The 20,384-nt window shown below is 42.4% G+C and overlaps 2 protein-coding genes across 2 annotated transcripts; both read left to right on the plus strand.

Moving 5' to 3' along the window:
* The first annotated feature begins 3,060 nt into the window (after window positions 1-3,060).
* Window positions 3,061-4,010, plus strand: LOC135714298 (uncharacterized). The gene is made up of 2 exons (XM_065237635.1): window positions 3,061-3,096; window positions 3,227-4,010. The coding sequence occupies exon 2, from the start codon at window positions 3,239-3,241 to the stop codon at window positions 3,914-3,916; it is 678 nt and encodes a 225-aa protein (XP_065093707.1). The 5' UTR covers window positions 3,061-3,096; window positions 3,227-3,238; the 3' UTR covers window positions 3,917-4,010.
* Window positions 4,011-9,985: 5,975 nt separating this feature from the next.
* On the plus strand, window positions 9,986-19,973 carry Git (ARF GTPase-activating protein GIT1). Its single transcript, XM_065237688.1, has 6 exons — window positions 9,986-10,207; window positions 10,428-11,098; window positions 11,175-11,417; window positions 11,487-11,753; window positions 18,282-18,460; window positions 18,515-19,973. The coding sequence occupies exons 1-6, from the start codon at window positions 10,150-10,152 to the stop codon at window positions 19,176-19,178; spliced, it is 2,082 nt and encodes a 693-aa protein (XP_065093760.1). The 5' UTR covers window positions 9,986-10,149; the 3' UTR covers window positions 19,179-19,973.
* The last annotated feature ends 411 nt before the right edge of the window (window positions 19,974-20,384 follow it).

Below are 20,384 nucleotides of genomic sequence, written 5' to 3' on the forward strand. Positions count from 1 at the left end.
CCCCGGTTCATGAGTTTATAGCTCGATAGGTAGGGTCCAGGTTTGGGAACTGCCTCCCTGGCGTCGGTAGCATTGCTGCTCAGCACGGAAAACAAGATCGACGGAAAACAAATTAAGGAAAAAAAAGAGGATGCAAACAATTTAGGTAGCAGCAAAACTTCCTTCAGCAAAAAGCAAATAGATCCGCATGGCAAGAGAACACGATGCGGAGAGACCCATAAAAGATTTAATTTTCTCTACATGTGACGTTTACGTATTTATGTTGGTCGTCGAAAACAGTCAATGCCTGCCAAGAGACGAACCAGCCAGGCACTGAAAGTCTTTCTAACAAAGTTAATCTATCAATCAATCATTTCCTGCCAAAGCCGTCATTTACCCTACTATAATTAGGTTTCAAACTCGATCAATTAATAATAAATCAAACTAATGTTTGTATCAGTCATTTAATCAGCTAGTATATGAATCCACTGTGGTAAACATTCAGCCAAATTATATGAAGTTATATGTGTATGCGTGTGTTGTACATGATCTAATAATAATGTTGTACAAAATCACTTTAATCCTACTGACAAGCTAACTGTTGTTGATACTCACTCATCAAGTACACAACAAGTAAGATCCCAAACCTTTCCTGTAGTGCAACGAAATCAACTGCTTTACCGAAATTTCAGCCATAATGTCCTTGAACCAGCCTTCCAGCACCGTAAGTGAGCTGAGATCTATTCGTCCGCGCTCAAGCCAACCGAAAATTAGCAACCAAGGACCATCGCCAATTATCACCGGAGGACGCTATCAACACCCATCCGTAGTCAGATATTTCAATTCACTTACCGATGCCGCCTGGAACGAGTCTGATTCGGACCAGTATTCAGCGAACTCCGAACCGGAGTATGCCACGGATGTCGAAGTGCTTGTCGTCCATCGGCAGGCGTCCTACCAGGATATAGTGCAGTCCAGGGATAAAACATACCGCAAGCTGTTGGACATGTTCGATTGGGATGCCATGAAGATGCCCGTTGACTCATCTGATCCTGCCGATGAGTGCGAACCGGCTAGGGATGAACTATCTTCGGGTGAAGAAACGGACAGTGCAGACGAGAGAGAGCAATCGCAACCAGCTGTAGTCGTTGTCCAACCACGACCAAAGGTTATCATAATCCCAGCTCAATCTGTCGTTCGTCACGTCCAGTATGTGGTGTCAGTATCGACTGGTTCCACATTTTCATCCAATGAAGGCAAATTCATGATTGACAGGGGAACCTTACGACACCCAACCATCCGAACAGTCATGCAGGGGTAGGAATTGACGGTAGCAGTTTATGGCTTAGAATAGCGGAGTTTTCTTTGCAATGGAAGCGTTTAATCTAACCACTTTTTGGTTAATAACGGTTTTTTCTAAAATTATTTTTTTCACACATTACTTGACGTTGTAGCAGAATATTGAGACTGAATTATGAGACAAATAAATTCTTGATGATAGCTTATCCGTTAAGAGCAACGCAGAATGCATCGGGATTTGATGCGTTGCGACAAAGTGACAACTAAATGTCATAGTGTCAGATTTTCCGCGACGTATCAGATCCGGATACATTTTGTGCCAGTATTTACTCCGTTGTTGAACTGTCAAGTCGGTGTCAACATTTCATTAGGGTGAAGCTGTTTATGTAAACAATGACTTCAACCGCCGATTTCTCGCAAATAAAAGCTCACTCCAGCAAATTAACGATGCAAGCTGGTAGAGGAAACATTCCTCTATCTGTTGATGTCGGTACTTTGCATTACTTAGCAGGTGGAAGTCAATTTAATTTACAATCAAAATCATGTTTGTTTACAAAATTCTATGATAAATTCCCGGTTTCTTGGAAGCGATATAACCTAATCAGTATTTTGGTCTTTAGTCCGTATGGTAAATTTAAGTTAAGTGAGTAGGTACACTCAAATTAACTTTTGGTACATTCATTCTTCTGAACCATGCCATTTGTACCAAATTCAGATGTTATAGCTGTAAAATATCACTAATCTATACCTGACGACTATATAAGAAGTGCTCTCTAGGCATTAAATGTGTGCTCCATCTCTCAAAATGTCGAGTTAAACTTTGATTTAAAGTTCATCCTATTCAAGGCCCACCTTCTGTAATTCTTTTAAAGTAACAAGATGACTACCTTCTCAGTCTTTTTTTGCCAAAACTTCTCTTACATTACTGCTGGAGCTACTTACGCTAGCATTTCTATTCTGAACGTCTGCTATCTCATCATGTCTACTAGCTTTCTTATCGTGCCATTGTCTAGCGAGAAACAGCACCACTGCCAACCGTTTGGTAAGCTTTTCTTCGGCCGTTTCAACCGGACGTTCCTCAACCAGTCGACAGGGGCACAACCGGGCGGCTCTGTTAATGGCCACGTCATCTTGGATGAAATTCTTGAACCGAGTACAAACCGTAACGCAGCGAGCCATCTTTCTCTGGAATGCAATCAGCGGTTCCATCCGTTCCCGGTGCGAATCCTCATCAGTTAGATCCACGTCGCTGCCGACGGTGGACCCATCTTCGTTGCTGGACGACAAACTCACCGGTTTGCCACCCATCAGGAGCAGAGGCATCGGAGGTACTCGCGAATCGTGCTCACATCCTGGTCCACCCAGCTTCGAACAGCAACAGCTTGGTTCTTTGCGGTTGGCCATCATTGATCTAGATCTTCGTGCTATTTACAAGTTTTACTACAATTACTGTTTTCTGCGTAACAAGCGTACTGCGTCTGTAAGGATCCATTGAATAAAGTTTAGATTATTGTGAATTTAGATTTGCTTAACTTACCAGGTATTTAAAAAAAATCTCAGGTCATGCACAAAATATATTTTACAACGTTCGATGCGAATGCTCTGAACTCTATGAAATGCTAATTGTTTTGAATGTTGAAATGGGGAATCTTCTTATAGTGTTAACCATAGTATGTGTGCTTTACAAACAATGCACCTCTGTTCAGATCAACTGTGATGCTCATGGTCCACTTCTCAATAGTAATGAAACAATCCTCAAAGCAGGCTTAGAAATGCAGCCATCAACAGGACGCATGCAATAAGCAGAAGATCGAGGCTGTGAGTTATATTTTCGACTGCCTACAACAATATCGTTATCCTAATCAACATAGCATCACAGGTGCCATTTTCTGCTGCCTTATTTTTAACAAAATATATGACCAAATTTATGAATTTGCATTGTTCGCAGTGTGCATCAACCATGGAATGTATCGCGTCCACCAAACAGGACCGCCACCGCCGAAAGATGGCCTTGCAGCTCAACGTTCATCGGATTCGACAAGGCATGCGAACAGCAGAGCAGCTCCGTTTCAGCCGCCGACAGGGTAGCTATGCATCGCAAAGACATAGTAGCCCGGTGGAGGGTCAACCATCGCGGCCTGCTACCCCTGAAGAAGCTAATCATGAATCATCCAACGGGCTCAGTGACATTTTCAATACCGCTCGCATTGAATCGGATCTGGAAGATGGCGATGATGGTGGTAGCGTACTCAGTCCCAGCGTTACTAATAAAGCATCCGGGGAACACGAGCGATCCATATGTTGTAAATGCGATCAAGCGAGCCGTGAACATGATAGGCGCATTAGACGTCGGCTCATCGAAGTCCAAACCGTGATCCTGGAGGACCGAATGGTCAGTCAGGTGGTCAGTTCCAGAATGACATGGTACTATTTGTACGCTACCATGTTGTTGGAATTTTGGAACCTGGAACAACATGTGGAAGGCACCGGGCAAGGAGCTTCCGGATTCGTTGGACGGGCGTTGAAAAGTATGTTCAATGCGAGAAGACGTGCCATGCAGATGGGGTCCAAACTCAAAAAGAAGAGTAAGAGTAAAATGCAGGATTCGAGTGATTCGACGGGTGAAAAGAAAGACTAATATCAAACACGTGAGTTGAAATTCCAGATTGCGAAGCTAATTTACTTAAACTTACTAAAGTGTCAACAAATAAAACTCACTTGAGACATTTCGATTGCCCTTCACTTCATCTTCATCGAGATCCATGAAATGTCTTCCAATGTTTTCACCGTTAGTTTTTAAATTTGCGGGTGGGGGAAGGTGTTCAGTATTGCGGATTTAAAAAGTTCAGGGAATCTCGAAGAACTTTAGAAAATGTCGAAGAAATTCTGAAAACTTTGCATCAAATTTTATATGAGTTCAGCTAACTTTGTAAAAGCTCAGCGAACTTTGTAGAAGCTCAACGAGCTTCGTAACTCTTCAATGAACTTCGTAGGAGTGCAAAGAATTTTGTAGAACTTTAGCAAACTGTGTAGAAGCTCAAAGAACTTTGTAGAAACTAAATGAACTTTATGGGTTTCGTTGTCATGCTGCTAGTGGCGTCACCCGCCATTCAGGAGTATTGTGTGTGCTACGAAGTGAGAGTTCTATTCCCGCTTCAGTCAATAGTACTTTTCCTAAAAAGAAAATTTCCCTACAGGTCTACTGGGCCCGTTTCTTGTGTTAAGTGTTCAGTCTGGACAATCTCTGGTTGACGACAGCGTGGATTGTATTTGGACATCGTAGAAATTCATGAAATTTTATATCGGGGAACTTTGTAGAGCTTTAGAGGAAATCGTAAAAACTCAGGGAGCTATGTGAAAATTCGGGAAAAGTCCGTAGAAGTGGGAACTTTGTACAAGTTTGGGAAACTTCGTTAAAGTTAACTTTGTTTAATTTCAGGAAACTTCATAAAAGATATGAAGATATGATATAATCTGCAGGGCTCTTCGTCAAAGTTTAATAGAAGTGGTTAAGTTCAGGAAGTTCCATAAATGTTCAGGAAACTTCTCAGAAAATCGAAAAAATCCTTAGAAGTGAACTTCATAGTAGTTTAGCGAATTACATAGCCATTCGAGAATCTTCGTAAAATTTCATCGAAGCGCAGGGAATTTTGTAAAGGTTCAGGAAGCTGCAGAAAATTTTGCAGAAATTCATGGAATATCGTAGAAGCTCAAGGCATATCTTAGAAGCTCAGCAAACTTCTTAGAACATCACGGTTCCTGGAAGCATCGACAAGATTCAGGATTTTCCCGGAAGTTTAGAGAAGTTGATGTATGTTCTGATATGTTGGTTGAATCAGGATAGCTTTGAAAAAATAATTATGAAACTTCTTCAGGGAACTTCGTAGAAGTTGAGGAATTTTTCTAGAAGCAAAGATAAGGGAATGTGTGCGTTGGTCGAAAGATCATTTAGAATTACCTTTTGATGGGTCCCCTCACATTGCTCAATTCCAGGCAATGAGAAGGCGGACTCTCTAGCAAATATGGGCGCTAAATAAGGCGAGATTTATGGTAGAAGAATTTCACATGATGAATTTTTCCCATTAGTACGTCAGAGATCTCTTCTAAGTTGGCAAAACGATTGGACAAGTAATTCTCTTGGGCGGTGGTTACATTCCATTATTCCAAATATTTCTTCGGGAGCGTGGTTAAAAGGTCTGGATGTAAGCCGGGGCTTCATTCGCGTGATGTCAAGACTTATATGTCCAACTACTACTTGCTAGACGCACATCTCTACAGAATAAACACGTTGACAGCAAAATATATGCAGGTGCAGTACCGGTTATGATGACATCGATCACGCAGTTTGCCCGGGTAATGACGTCTCCAGAGCACGACTATTGGATACCCTTGAGGCCCGAGGTAGACAACCGTGAAGTAAGAGATGTATTGGGATCCCGAGATCTTCCCTACATGCATGCGATTTATGAATTCCTTTGTTTGTCTGACGTTAGAGTTTGATGTGATCATCTCCTCCTTTCCAAACAATTTCCCGCCATTGTGTACCAGTCTTATTATCATCCTGTTTCTGTGCTACTTGCCCCTGCTCAGCCAGCATTTGGTCAACCGTCCAAGAGTAGTATCTAAAGGTGGCTTAGGAAACCAGTTCCCTACCTAGATCATTCCAATCGAAATTGTTACCCAATAACCTCGAGCCCACCACGAGTAATTGCTATTCACTACTAACATAGATTTACTGATGTTTAAAATGTAAATACAAACATTACTGATTTTCGGATCCGCAAAGTGTCACACACGACTGAGCCTAGTAAATGAACGAACTTATTTAAAAAAGGGAATTTTCTCAATGTTCAAGGAACATTGTACGAGTTATAGCAAATTCGTAGAAGTTAATGTAACTACCATGGAGATTGAGGAACATCCAGCAAGTTCAGTGAACTGCGTAGAAGCTCAGGAAACTTTGGAAAAAGTTCAATGGATTGGAAAGAAGATAAGAAAGTGAGTTTAAGTTGAAGAAACTTGATGTAAGTACTAAAATCAGCAAATAAGTTATTCAGTAAACTTCGAAGAATTTTAGAGAACTTCGTTGATATTCACGGATTTTCAATACGATATCAATAAAGCCCTCTGGACATTTTTCAAGAATTATTCTGAAAATCTGCAACTGTTCGAATGCCATCTCTCAGATATTAGCCAGCAAGTATTTAAAAGGTCTCCAGCTGATCCAAGATTACAATATAGTTCTCTGAATAATTTTTCAAGACATCGGGTTGATCAAGTATTATCAGGTATTCTTCAAAACATTTAAATGACGTCTCCAGATTAGGAGTTTCATCCCGTATTTTCACTAGGTACTGTTCATATTTCTGTTTTAAACTAAAATAACATAAATCGATTCCCCGAGATCATGGAATCCAATACCGAATATACCGGAATCCAGTGGCTATTGAAGTCGTCGATCATCATCACTCCAAGGTATTACAGCACTCACTTCAAGGGTATGGCATGGTGATTTCTGCCTGCTGCATCACTTTGACGTTACTGACCAATAACATTTCCATTTTGTGGTGGGCTAGCTGTAGTTCGCTCCTTGCATTCAGTTTCCAACCGTTTCGATCACCTCGGTAGTCAGCATGTCCACTTCTTCTAGCGTCCCATCTGTTACCATTAAGACAACGTCGTCCGTCAACGATCTCGACATCTTTGGGCAGCTTTAGTGTCAGCACGCCGTTGGGATGTACCTTCCAGAGCGTTTGATCAAGGATGAAGCCTCTTAAGGAATTTCCACCTTGATCCTAATCAAACTCTGACCCATTTCTGTCTCGTAGATCAGAACTCCTTATAATCCTCTATAGGTAGTCAGGAACCTTAATCCTTTGCAATACTTCGGCGATGGCTTCCTAGCTAGCGCTGAATCCGTTCTTGACGTCTCTCGATATCTCAGCGCAATATCGATTAGCCCTCCATTTGTGTTTAGACTTTGAACCATTTGGCGATTTTTTTTTTTTTTTTTTTTTGGTTAAAACTTGACAGATGTAAATTTGTAATCCATGAAGGCCGGCGCACAATAGATACGTTTTCGGGTTTTTTGACAGATAATGCATGGGCTAGCTGTCAAAAAACCTGAAAACGTATCTATTGTGCGCCGGCCTTGAGCCCTGCTATCCGAGCATGCACAGCAAAAAAAGTTGTTGAATATTACATCTAAACTGCTGCAACCAGGTCAATCCATCGGTTGTGTAATATCACATTGTACGATGTACATCGATTTTGCGAACAAAATTACATCCATTGATGTAATATTGTATCTGATTTTTGCTATTACATCATTATTTCAAACATCAGCTTCAATTACGTTGATCGATATTACATTTTTTTGCTGTGTGGTTATTTCTGTCAACCAAGAAGTTAAGCACGGGGATTTTCAAACATAGAAAATAACTTTCGAAAAGTCACTTTTAACCACGAGTTAAATTTAACTCAGCAAATGGTTCACAGCCTTAGACGACTTCTCGGCTTTCGCGATCACTGTCCGAATTGCATTCACCACGGATATCCCTTTCTAGAATCCGAACTGCATCTTTGGCAATCCATGCTACCTCCACAGACAAACAGACGTAACACTTCATTGTGTATATTCGTTCATGCATTTAACGGTTGATTTGAATATTATCAGTTCCGCGAACTACTCGCCACAGCGCTGGCATCGGATCACTTTGACGTTTCTATACATTCTATAGAACTTTTATGCAATATTGTTTGCGAGCTAGCGAGCAAGCTTGTTTTCCGCGAGAAGCCCGAGAGATGTCGTTACTGAGGTCTATGTTTTCAGATACTATGTTTTCAAGAAAAACTTTTTCAAAGAGTTACGTCTGTTTGTCTGTGCTACCTCCACAGAGAACAGACGTTGAGGCTCAAACTAAAATTCTGTAAAAACTTGTGTAAAGATTCCTATTCGATTTAAGCGCCACCAACGCCAACGTCCCCAATTATCTTTACACAAGTGTTTCCACTACACGGACGTCTGTTCTCTGTGTTAATAGGCCTTTTTAATGCACCACAAACGTAGAGGGCAACACGCGAGTTCGAGAGGAAACGTCAACTAAACCGTTTGTTGGCATCAGAAGAAGGATTTTTCACAACGCAAATTAAAGCATTTTTCATTGAACATCTTGCGAATTTCCATCAGCAATTGTCTTATTTTACGATTTTCCACACATCTGAACTGATTTGCACCTAAACTATCCACACACAAGAAATCCGGAAGATCATAACCAATAAGGCACTATTGGAATTTTACATTTTTCTCAACAAAAATATTCCTAAACACTAATAGCAACAATCAATACGAAACTAACGATTTTAAATTGGCTCACCACTTTAGTAGCCTATTGGTCCCAAGCAAACGATTAACGTACCCTATTCTAGTTGAAATTCTATTACTACACTATGTTTGTTTTGATTCGCTATGAAAGTTTGACAGATAACATCAGGGGTGTGTGGATTCATGCAGAACATGCAGGGGTGAGTGAAATAGCTTGGGACTGCTTGGGACCGTTGTTCTGGTACTGAGTGAGCCAAAAATAATAATGATTTTCTTCGGGACCCAGTGGTCTTAGAGTTACCTCTATGCTAGTAGCGCCAAGTGGCAATTTTCAACAGAAAATTTATCGATACTAGCGCCAAATTGGTCGAAAGTGGAAAATTTATAGAGAAAATCAGGAGATGCTAACACCACTAACACCACGTAACGGCGACGTTCCCACTTATTTTACACAAGTTTCTGACCGAACTTGAACGTCTGTTCTCTGTGGTTGTATTGTCCATCTAAATTTGTGACTATCCAAAAGTTTTCCTAAAAGGAACTATTATGATCTATTATTGAATAATACCATTTCTTTTAATATCACCAGCATAATACCACAGACAAACAGACGTAACTCTTTGAAAAAGTTTTTCTTGAAAACATAGTATCTCAAAACATAGGACCTCAGTAACGACATCTCTCGGGTTTCTCGCGAAAAAGAAGCTTCCTTGCTAACTCGCAAACAATAGAGATTGCTGACGTTTATCGTACGTAGTGTGCGTCACGTATACGTATACGCAAAATGTTTTCATCGGGAAAAAAAACTTCATAGCGGAAAATTTTCCCGATGAAAACAAATCACTTACACAGTCATACTTTAGCAATCTCTATATTGCATAAAAGTTCTATAGAATGTATAGAAACGTCAAAATGATCTGATGCCAGAGCTGCGGCGAGTAGGTCGCGCAACTGATAATATTCAAATCAACCGTCAAATACGTGAACGAAGATACACAATGAAGAGTTACGTCTGTTTGTCTGTGATAATACCTTTCCTATTTTATCTCAGTGGAAATCACACATTTTCACCATTTTCCGCAGGAGCTAACCTTGCCATTTGAGTGAGTGCAAAATTGCAATGAATAATTTTTCGTGAAAACATCATAGAATTATACCGGAAGTTTCCCGCGGATAAACTTGCAACCATCATCCATATAACAGTTCTCACTTCGAAATGTAGGTGGCGAAAGCTCGCAAAGATTTCACTGCAAGACGTCAATTTTGTCCCTTTTCTACGCTCCTGATGCCCACAGTGGGAGTCGCACACCAAAATCCTCCTTCTGATGGTGTTTTTGTTGTTGTTGTTGTTGATGCAGTGTTCTGTCATCTGCAAAACCAAAATAAAAGATGGCGATTCGGACGGGCAGCGAGCAGTGATTTGTTTTGGTCCGGTAGCGAAATTTGCGTGATTTTCTCCCGCGGAACGGAGCCCGAAAAGAGTAAAAATTGCGTCAAAGCATGAACTAGCGCTTACCTGTTTGAGTCGCAGCAACAGCAAGCCGAAAATGTCCCGCGCCAAGTCACGAATCCAGGCGGAAACCTGCGGCGATTGTGGCTGCTCAGGTGAGTCGTTTATTTTTTATTCTTCTCCATTCATGATGATGACGAGGGTGGACTTTCATTCATTCACACACCCACGGCAATTACCGAGACGCTATTTATGGACTTGTTGCGCTTCTCATTCGCGACCTGGTTAAGGTGCGGATTGCATTATGCACTCCGGATGAAGATTGAATGCTTTTACGCAATTTCTCAACTGGAATTATGTTAACTTGCTTAACAGATCCCTCCTGGGCTTCGATCAACCGAGGCATTTTGCTGTGTGCGGACTGCTGCTCGATTCATCGTAGCCTCGGGCGCCACATATCCCATGTCAAATCCCTACGCCAGGGAAGCTGGTCTCCGTCGGTTCTAACGTTCGTTAATCAGCTCAACAGTCACGGGGCCAACAGCGTTTGGGAGCACCTGTTATTGGACTCGGTTGCACCGAAAAATCTGAAACGAAAGCCAACGGCCAAGGATCCGCTCCATCCAACCAAGGCAGATTTCATCCGTGCCAAACATGTCAATCTTTCGTACGTACTGAAGCCAACTCTAGACGAAGGAGTGAATTTGGAAGTGGAACTGAGCAAACAGTTGCACGCCAGCGTTCGATCTGGCAATTTGGAAACCAGCTTGAGACTGTTGGTTCAGGGTGCCGATCCTAATTTCTTCCACGATGAGAAAGGATCCACACCGCTACATGTATCTGCCCGGTCGGGGCAACTATTGCAAATGGAACTGCTATTGGTGTACGGGGCGGACGTGAATGCACTCGATTCCCAGGGAAACACTCCCCTGGACGTGGCGAAAGCTTGCAAGCAGACCGCCATCACCGAGCGGTTGGTAGAGGCTATGTACGAAGTTACGGATCGTTTGAGCTATTTCCTAACGGGAAAGAAACCGGATCATGCGGTGGGTACCGATTATTGAAGAAGGATTTCTCATGAAAAATAACGTTAAGTTATACTCAAATGGTAATATATTTCAGTCCGGCCATCACCTGCTCATTCCAGACCAATCGAAGAAGGAAATCAGCGAACAGTTGAAAATTGCCCGAGGAAAGCTGCAGTTGGTTCCGAATCGAATGTTCGAAGAACTGGTGATGGATTTGTACGATGAAGTGGACCGCCGGGAAACGGAAGCCATCTGGGCTACCAGTTCGCTTAATCCGGAGATCGGTGCCGTGCCGTTTCTTCCCACGAATCCTCATCTGAGTGCTACAAGAAATCAGGTGATTTTTTTTTCAATAAATGTGTATCAAAATTTTTAGTAAATTAATTAACTTTCCGTTCCAATGCAGGGTCGTCAAAAGTTGGCCCGCTTCAGCCAGCAGGAATTTTCCGGGCTGATTAGTGATGTCCTGATCGATGCCCGCCGTCGTCAGAATATGGCCAACCTGCGTCCGATTGATTCCGCTCCGCTATCGGTAACGTTGGCGCAGCTGAAGAACACGGCCAGCGTCACGGGCACCGCCGCCAGGGAATCGAACCTCTCGGACGATGAACCGCTGTACGATGCGGTTGCATCCGACGATGATTACGCCGCGTTGGCACCGGTGGCGCAACAGGTAAAGTTTCTGATGCGTCAAAAAGCGGTACTAAACCATAACCACAGCTTCGGTTGAAAAATTACGCCTGGGTCGGGGAGGAAGGTGGAGGAGCATGGCGGTACTCCACCGGCGCGTGTATGTTCGTTTTGTTTTCTTGTTGGTGGGTGGCGGAAGGAAAAGGATTGTGATATTAACGTAGATCGTAACATAGGGAATCATTTTTCATCGAGGAACTCAGTCCATGTGTCATCTGGTGTGCCATTAGATGTAGCTTCATATGTTGAGTTTGTGTATCGTTTTGACTAATCAATCATACTGTGCTCGTGATCGTGTTCAAGGAACTATGGTAGCCGAACAGTTCGAACTTGTATAGGAAATTAAAACCGCATGCCAAAGATTCTTTCGCCAAGGTGAGTACGAAGAATTGCGAACATTGTAACGGTCACTGTTAACAAATCTAGTATAGAGCATGGAAACGCATGGTAAACTATTTTGATCGTATGCGGCTCCATGCTTGCTATAAACTTCAAATCAATTCCAAGTATGGGTTCTTAAGAACGTCAAAGATGGGTTTCAATATCAACTTATGTGCTACTTTTTCAATTGGTTTAATATAAACCAATTTCAAATCAAAAATTGAAAATTGTTTAATCGAAACACAGATTATGTTCCGGTAACTCCAATGCCATGTTCAAACTAGGGAGTTGTAACGTATAATAAGCTATTTGCAACATACAAGAACAATTGTGATTAATTGTTCTTGTATAACGGAAACCAATTATAAATCACTATAACGTGGAATAAATCAAGGTGACCAGTGAACCGGGAAAAGCCGAAAATTCGAAGTCACCTGGAAAAACCCGTGAATTTCGATGATCATTACAAATTTTTAACATTTTTGGCCTGGAATAGATTTTCAGCATACAGTCGTTTTGGAGAGACAGGACATTCCCCGTCCAGTGGCGACATAGTCTTGTTATCCCTATTCCTAAGAAGGACTCGGTGCGAACGGAACTGAGCGGATACCGTCCCATCTCGCTGACCAGCTCTTGCAGCAAGGTCATGGAACGGATGGTCAATCGAAGACTAACGCAATTCATCCGGAACAACGACCTCCTCGACCACCGCCAACATGCATTTCGCCAAGGATGGGGCACAAGTACTTATTTAGCAACTCTCGGACAAGTTCTGAATGATGCCCTCGAGAATGGCCTCCTCGTGGACTTGGCCACGCTGGACCTTACAAAGGCGTACAACCACACTTGGACTCCTGGAGTGTTGGCAACACTGGCCAGCTGGAGTGTCGGTGGGAACACTTTTACTTTCATTCGCAACTTCCTCACTAACAGAACTTTCCAGGTGTGCATCGGAAATGCAAAATCAAACTCTTTTCCGGAGGAAACCGGCGTTCCCCAAGGCTCCGTGCTGGCGGTAACCCTCTTCCTCATCGCCATGAACGGAGTCTTCCCATAGACTCGCCCTGATTCGCAGGAGTCTGCAAAGCGCCATCGAGGCAGTGCATGCTTGGGCATCATCCGTCGGATTCGAACTATCGCCACCCACCTGTGCTTAGGAAAACACCGAGCTAAAAGGAATCCCCCCAAAATCAGTGGAGAAGAAATACCTTTCGACGCCACGATCCGCGTTCTCGGAGTATATCTAGACCGTCACCTGATCTTTCAGCTTCACTGTGATCGGATAAAATGGCAATGTGAAAGTCGATTGAACCTGTTACGAATTACCACCAGCAGAACACCAACAACCACCGTTGGCGTCGCAAAAGCCGTTTGTTCCAAAGCCACCAGTTTCCTGGAGAAGACGACCGGAGACGACGAGGGAGTGTTCCTCTTCAAAGAGACAAACAAGATCCTTCAAGATTTCACCTACCAGAACCTCCTCCCAGTGTCCACTGGGTCGGAGACGAAGCGTGGGACTACTCTCCACCTAAGATCATATGGGCATTAAATAAACCTAACAAAGAAAATCTGAACCCCCACACTGTGGTCCCGCGCTTCAACGAGCTCATTAGAACAACGCTGAATCTAAACGGATGGTTCGAAAACAGTGAGCGAAGTCGGCTATAGTGTATGCGGCCCCATCCTAGATACCAGCAGAGGCCTTCCTAAGCCTACGTCGATCTTCTCGACTGAGCCAGCTGCCATCTTCTCTACCGTTACGGAGTCCAGCTTCACCTGGAAGGCCATCATTAACGATTCGCCCAGTGTGCTGAAGGCCCTTGAGAGTCCGAAGAACCGACACCCGTTGGTGCAAGCAATTAGAATGGTTTCGAACAGTAACAGCGTATATGTCCGGGTTCCCAGCCACTGCGGTATCAGTGGAAACGAGGCTGCGGAAAGGCTGGCAGCAAACGGTAGATCGGAAATCTCAGTGGAACCGGAAGTACCTGCAGTTGATTTAAACATCTGGTCTAAACGATCATCGCTTCGGCATGGTACACTGAATGAGATAATACCCGAGACCCTCTCGTACGCAAAATAAAACGAGAGACGAAATGCTGGTCCGACACCAAAAACTGGGCTACACCAGATTTTCACACGATCTCGGATACCGCGATGGATTCCACAAACAATGTGTGGGGTGCTTAACCAAAATGTCAGTTGAGCATCTTCTAATAAATTGTCCTGCATATCAAAACTTCCGAGACCAATACGGTAACGGTCCCAGAGGCATTATCCAATGACCCAGACAGGAAAAGATCACTTCTCGACTTCCTTAAAAACACCGGCTACTACCAAACTACGTAGAACCAACCGGTGGAAACTAAATTGGCTCACACTGGACTAGCCTAAATATCGGTCCCAAGTACATCGATGAACGTACCCCCCATTCTAGTCAAAATTCTAGTACTACACTATGTTTGAAGAATGTGAGTGAGAATCAAGAGCAAATTTTCAAATAGCCATACCTGCTTTTGTAAACAAAGATTCAAACGTCAATTTGTCGAAACTCTGCTCGCCTACGCAAACTAACGCCATAGAGGTAACTCTATAAGACCAGAAAGTCTCGAAGAAACGTGCTCCCCCCCCCCCCCCCCCCATCAGCTAGGTTAAAATAGCCCCAAAATTATGGTACTGTAAGCTTACGTCCCATCAAACAATTTGAGTTGATTAACAGCTGAATAAGTTAGTTTTTAGCTGAAGAAGCTTAAATTTGCCTGAATAAGCTCTTATTCAACATTCAATGTGTGTAGGGGTGGGTGAGCCAGCGTTATTTTGTGGAGATTTTAGAATGAAGGTTAGGGATAACTCCATTGTATTTTAGAGAAAATTGAAGGAACTCTAGGAGAATTTAGATTTTAACTCCAAGTCAATTCAGTGCCAACATTTCCAAGGGGCGTAATTGCATTTGTAAACAATGAGGATTTTTCACGAATAAAAGCTCATTCATGAAAATTAATGACACCAACAGGTAGAGAAATATTTCTTCTACCAACCAGCATTGTTAATTTGGAGGGGTGCCATTGTTTAAAGCCATTGTTTACAAAAGCAATTACGCCCCTTTGACATGTTGGTACTGCATTATGTGAGTTCAGAGTAGAAGTTTTAAGTAGCTCAGAGATTAACGTACCCCATTCTAGTCGACATTCGAGTACTACACTTTGTTTGTTTTTGATTCGCTATGAATGTTGGACAGATGAGATAAAATGAGTTGTTCGGGGATTTTCCTATGTTTCGAGGGGTGCATCGATTAGTTTGGGACCGGAGAGAGTGCCAGAGCTGAACCAAAAAGTTGAGCACGTTTCTTCGGGACCTTCTGATCTTTCTGGAAGTACGTGAAGGAGCAGCGCAGAGAGTCCGGTCTACTATCATCCATGATATTGAACGGCGAAGTCGCTTCCACTCCACAGGAAGTCTGCCGCTTGTTCTCCAACAAGTTTGCAAGTGTCTTCTCTGACGAGAGCTTAACCAACGAATACGTGACTCTAGCAGCAAGCAGCGTTCCACTTTCCGGTCAAGCTCTGGGTCAACGCTGAAGTGATAACGACTGCCGCACTAAAACTAAAGCCTTCTATCAACCCTGGACCGGATGGTGTCCCTTCAGTCTTTCTGAAGAAGCATATCGCTAACTTACTGTCACCGCTACAACATCTGTTCCGATTGTCCATATCGTTTGGCATTTTTCCATGTGTATAAAAAGGGTAGTAAACGGAACGTGGATAATTATCGTAAAATTACATCGTTGTTCGCAATTTCGAATTTATTCGAGTTAATCATCATAGAGCCTCTGCCCTCCCATTGCAAGCAGTATCTAAGTGAAGATCAACATGGCTTCACCTCTGGTCGATCTACTACCACGAATCTACTGTGGCTGACATCGTACATCACGCAAAGTATGGTTGAACAGTCACAAACAGACGTCATCTACACTGACTTGTCTGCTGCCTTCGATAAGATAAATCACGCCATCGCGATCGCCAAATTGGATAGACTTGGGATTAGCGGAAATCTCTTGAGATGGTTTTGCTCATATCTCGCCGATCGTCAGTTGGTGGTAGCCTATGGTGACTGCCAGTCCGACATTTTCGCAGCTACGTCAGGAATACCTCAAGGAAGTCATCTGGAACCGTTGATTTTCTTACTCTACTTCAGTGACGTGAATTTAGTTATCGAAGGTCCACGACTATCGTATGCAGACAATCTCAAAATCTACTTACGGATCTGCTCGATCGATGATTGTCAATTCCTACAACGTCAGTTTGAAGCGTTTGCCAGCTGGTGCCATTTGAACCGAATGACAGTAAATCCTGCGAAGTGTTCAGTCATCACTTTTACCCGAAAGAAAGAACCAGTCATTTTTCACTATGCTCTCCGGGACACCATTATTGAACGTGTGAGCCATGTAAAAGATCTAGGTGTCATCCTGGACTCTCAACTTACATATAAGCAACACATCTCGTACGTCGTCGACAAGTCGTCAAGGACATTGGGCTTTATCTTCAGAACAGCTAAGAATTTCTCCAACATCCATTGCCTCAAGTCACTGTATTGTTCCCTGGTACGTTCCATTCTAGAATATTGTTCTGTGGTTTGGAGTCCGAACTACAACAATGGTACTGAGAGAGTCGAGTCCGTTCAACGCCGCTTTCTGCGATACGCGTTGAGAATGTTACCTTGGAGAGACCCGTTTCATTTGCCCAGCATGGCAATCTTGGCGCAAGTAAACATTAACGTCCAACCCCGAATGCTTCGAAACAATGTTATGCTGAGAATGACACTACGTAGGACAAACTATGCAATCAACGGTGCAATAGGCGGACTGCAGCAAGTATTTAACCGAGTTTCATCAGTATTCGATTTTCACCTGCCACGACTAACACTTCTTCAGAAATGGAAACAGTCAATGATCATGTTTTAATGTTTTGTAGTTTTAACTTATGACTTTAATTTGATTGTTAAGTTAAACCATCATTGGGACCATATCGAGTCTGTTGATGCTGACAAATAAATAAATCTTAGAGTTACCTCTATGGTAGATTGGTATTGCTTCAACTTCGGTTAGCTCCGAGCGCAGATTCTTCCACCACATCACCTCTTGTATGGCCCTCGAAAGTGCCATGAGTTCCACCTCACATGATGAAAGGGCTACGGTTGGTTACTTCTTCACATTCCAGGATATGGCAGCCCCTTGCATGGTGAACAAGTAACCTGGTGTCGATCTTCTGTCATCAGGATCTCCTCCTCAATCTGCATCGCTATACCCTTGAAGTCTAGGGCAAGCCAGCTGTACTCCGAGCTAATATTTTTAAATCGAGTAAATTTGTATTACTCTTAATTACGCAAAAGTAACCAAAGTATCGTTAGTATGTTGCATGTTTCAATCTTATATGACTGTAGTCTCAGACTTTCAGACCACATATTTAACAAGAAACACTTACAGCATAGAGGTAACTCTGTAGCTAATAGTGTTTGGATTTAGGTATTGAACCCGACGTATCGGATATTAGAAACATTTGTAAGACTTGAAACTATCAGTTATAAAACTGATTAAGACTTAGCAACAACGGTGCAAACAGGGGACCCTGAGTGTATTCGTGGAAACGAATAATTTACAAAACGGTATTTGATTTGTATATTTACCCAGCGCGCTGTTCTGTAATTCTTCGCACTCACCTGCTTAATCGCAAAGCCGTCCAGATTCGAATCATTTTATCAACGAGCAATTTTTTTGAAACCATATACATTTTTACTAACCTGATAGAATGTTATAAATTTTAAGTAGCGCATTGTAGAACTTTATGTCTAATACAACTTACTAAATCGAAACTCAATGTAGCCAGTAGCTTGCAGCGATTTTGTTAAGTTTCAATAACATACTAACCGAAACCTGTGTCTGTGAAACGATAAAGCCAAAGAATACACGTGTTACTAACATACGGTTCTAACTGTACTTAATTCTCCGTTTGTATCACCCATGTCCATACTCATTTATCCCAATAAGTGTCGCTCCTTCTAAACCGTTGACTAATTCCAAACGAATTAAAATAAAACCGTTGATCGAAAATGCAAAATTGTACCTGTTTTGAAGGCACTGGTAAACAAGTCACCACCCAGTGTTGTCTCGAACGTCGAAGTCGAAACCCTCCGGCAGAAGCTGCAGGACCAAGAATCGACCATAAACGAGCTTCGCGAGTTGATACAAAAGCTGGCCAGCGAAAACAACCAACTCAAGTCCCACATAGACTCTAAGGAATATGATGTGCAATTGTAAGTAGGAACATCTTTCTCCGATCAAATTCAAACCACCATCTCTTGTTTCAGACGAATCGACGGTCACCTAAACGGATCCTCCGTGGGCGATCCAGAGGAAGTGGAACCAGTATCCGACGGTCGCCAGTACTATAAACGCCCGGCAAGTATGTACGAAGCAAGGCAGCTACCGCGGGACGAAAATCGTCCTCCGATCACCCAAAGCCTATACTCGATGACTCCGTTGGCCAACAACAATAACACCCCGGCCGGCGGTGCCAGCATGAACACCAGTGCCGGCTCGGATCTAAACACCTCTGGCGCCACATCTGTAGGCGGTAGCCAAGCGCAGCTACCTTTGTTCGATGAAGTTAAAAAACGTACCGATTTGGTGGCCAGACGCATCAAAGAACTGTTCGCCTCGATGCAAGACCTCTCCAAAACGGATGCATTTGTATTGTGTGCCGAACGGATACGGGTGGCGGTGGCTGAACTGATTGCCATCTTCCCGGCGACGATGCGCGAGGAGACTCTCCGGAATGCACTCAAACAGTTAAACTATAACACCAATCTGATCCAGACTGAATGCGCCCGGCTGCAACGATCGTTCGCCGAGGATAGTAGCCAGTCGGTGCTGTCCGATAGCATTAAGCAGAACATGGAGCAGGTTCGGGGTTGTGCGTACGATTTGGCCATGTCGACCAAAATTTTGATTACACATTTCCAACAATCCTAATCCTAGTTGGAAAGAACGGTGGAACAAGATTTCCTAGCACGACAAATACCACGATATTTATGAAGGACCAATTAGCATGCGCTACTGCAACATTAGCAATCTAGACAAAGACAATCGAACATTTTCTTTTGTTCTACAAACTCAACAATATTTCGTACCCAGACATACTAGCATACAGTAATTATTGAAGCAAAGAAAAAACAAGTATTTTTACAGTGTCACTACATACTCTGGATAACAGTGTTGTTTGCCGAATGTGCCAAATTACCTTTTTTTTTTTGTTTAACTAGCAAAGTATTTTTTTAACAATATTCTACGGAAACTACATTTTTACTACCAATGTATTTAATGATTATATAATTATGAATTTTAATTTTTAACTGAATGTATCGTCTTAGTATAGATAACTTATTTGTTTTTAAAACCCGTTGGATTCACGAGAGCACGCATACTAACGTCAATCAAATCCATTCAAGTGTTGTATCTGTGAAGACCACCGTATAAACGTGAGAGAACTATCAAAGTAACCATCAAGCTTGCTAGTTCACCTTTTTTGTTCAAATATAAGACTGACTTACGGCTAATATAGAGCTGTCAAAGCTTTATATTAACCGTATATCCGCTTTATATTGCAAAAAAGGCAAATTAACGGGCTTGTTGATTACTTGGGTAGGTCCTTAAAATGTGTGAGTATTTTTTAACGTGCAGTGTGGTTTCGTAATTTAAGCCCAGTTTATAGAAATGACAAACAATATTAAACTTCAACTAGCGACAATAAATGTTTACTACTCATAAGCCGGGTATTTTGAGGTGTTTCCGAAAGCTCCTGACGATTTTATTCGAACTGGAATATAGGTACTTATCTGTACTTAGGTACTCATCAAGCCCGCTTCGTAGATACCGTAAAACGGGGTAACATTGATAGTTTTTTTTAAAGTTTATTCTAAAAAAAAATTTACAGCAATGAAAGTTTTTTAAATTTTATATTTTTAAAACAAGTACTGATGATCCAAGAGTTAATTCGTTAGTAATATCCGGAGTGATTTGAGATTTTGGCGGAATTGCTTTTGTAAACAAACAGGTCAATCGTCGATTTCTCGTGAATAAAACCTCAATCTCGTAAACAAGCTATACCAAATAAAAAAGGTATAATTCCTCCACCTCATAGTGTTATTAATTTTCGAAATTGAGCTTTCATTCGCGAGA

The sequence above is a fragment of the Ochlerotatus camptorhynchus genome, unplaced genomic scaffold, assembly GCF_037179485.1.
Source record: "Ochlerotatus camptorhynchus isolate MF236.1 unplaced genomic scaffold, CSIRO-AGI_Acam_v1.1 ptg000639l, whole genome shotgun sequence".
NCBI classification, from domain to species: Eukaryota; Metazoa; Arthropoda; class Insecta; order Diptera; family Culicidae; genus Ochlerotatus; species Ochlerotatus camptorhynchus.

Bases quoted from the DNA above. Each gene is read 5' to 3' on its own strand.
- LOC135714298 (XM_065237635.1), top strand. From the start codon at position 3,239: ATGGAATGTATCGCGTCCACCAAACAGGACCGCCACCGCCGAAAGATG.
- Git (XM_065237688.1), top strand. From the start codon at position 10,150: ATGTCCCGCGCCAAGTCACGAATCCAGGCGGAAACCTGCGGCGATTGT. The intron at 10,208-10,427 runs GTGAGTCGTTTA...CTTGCTTAACAG, and splicing joins CGGCGATTGTGGCTGCTCAG to ATCCCTCCTGGGCTTCGATC. The intron at 11,754-18,281 runs GTAAAGTTTCTG...CCTGTTTTGAAG, and splicing joins TGGCACCGGTGGCGCAACAG to GCACTGGTAAACAAGTCACC.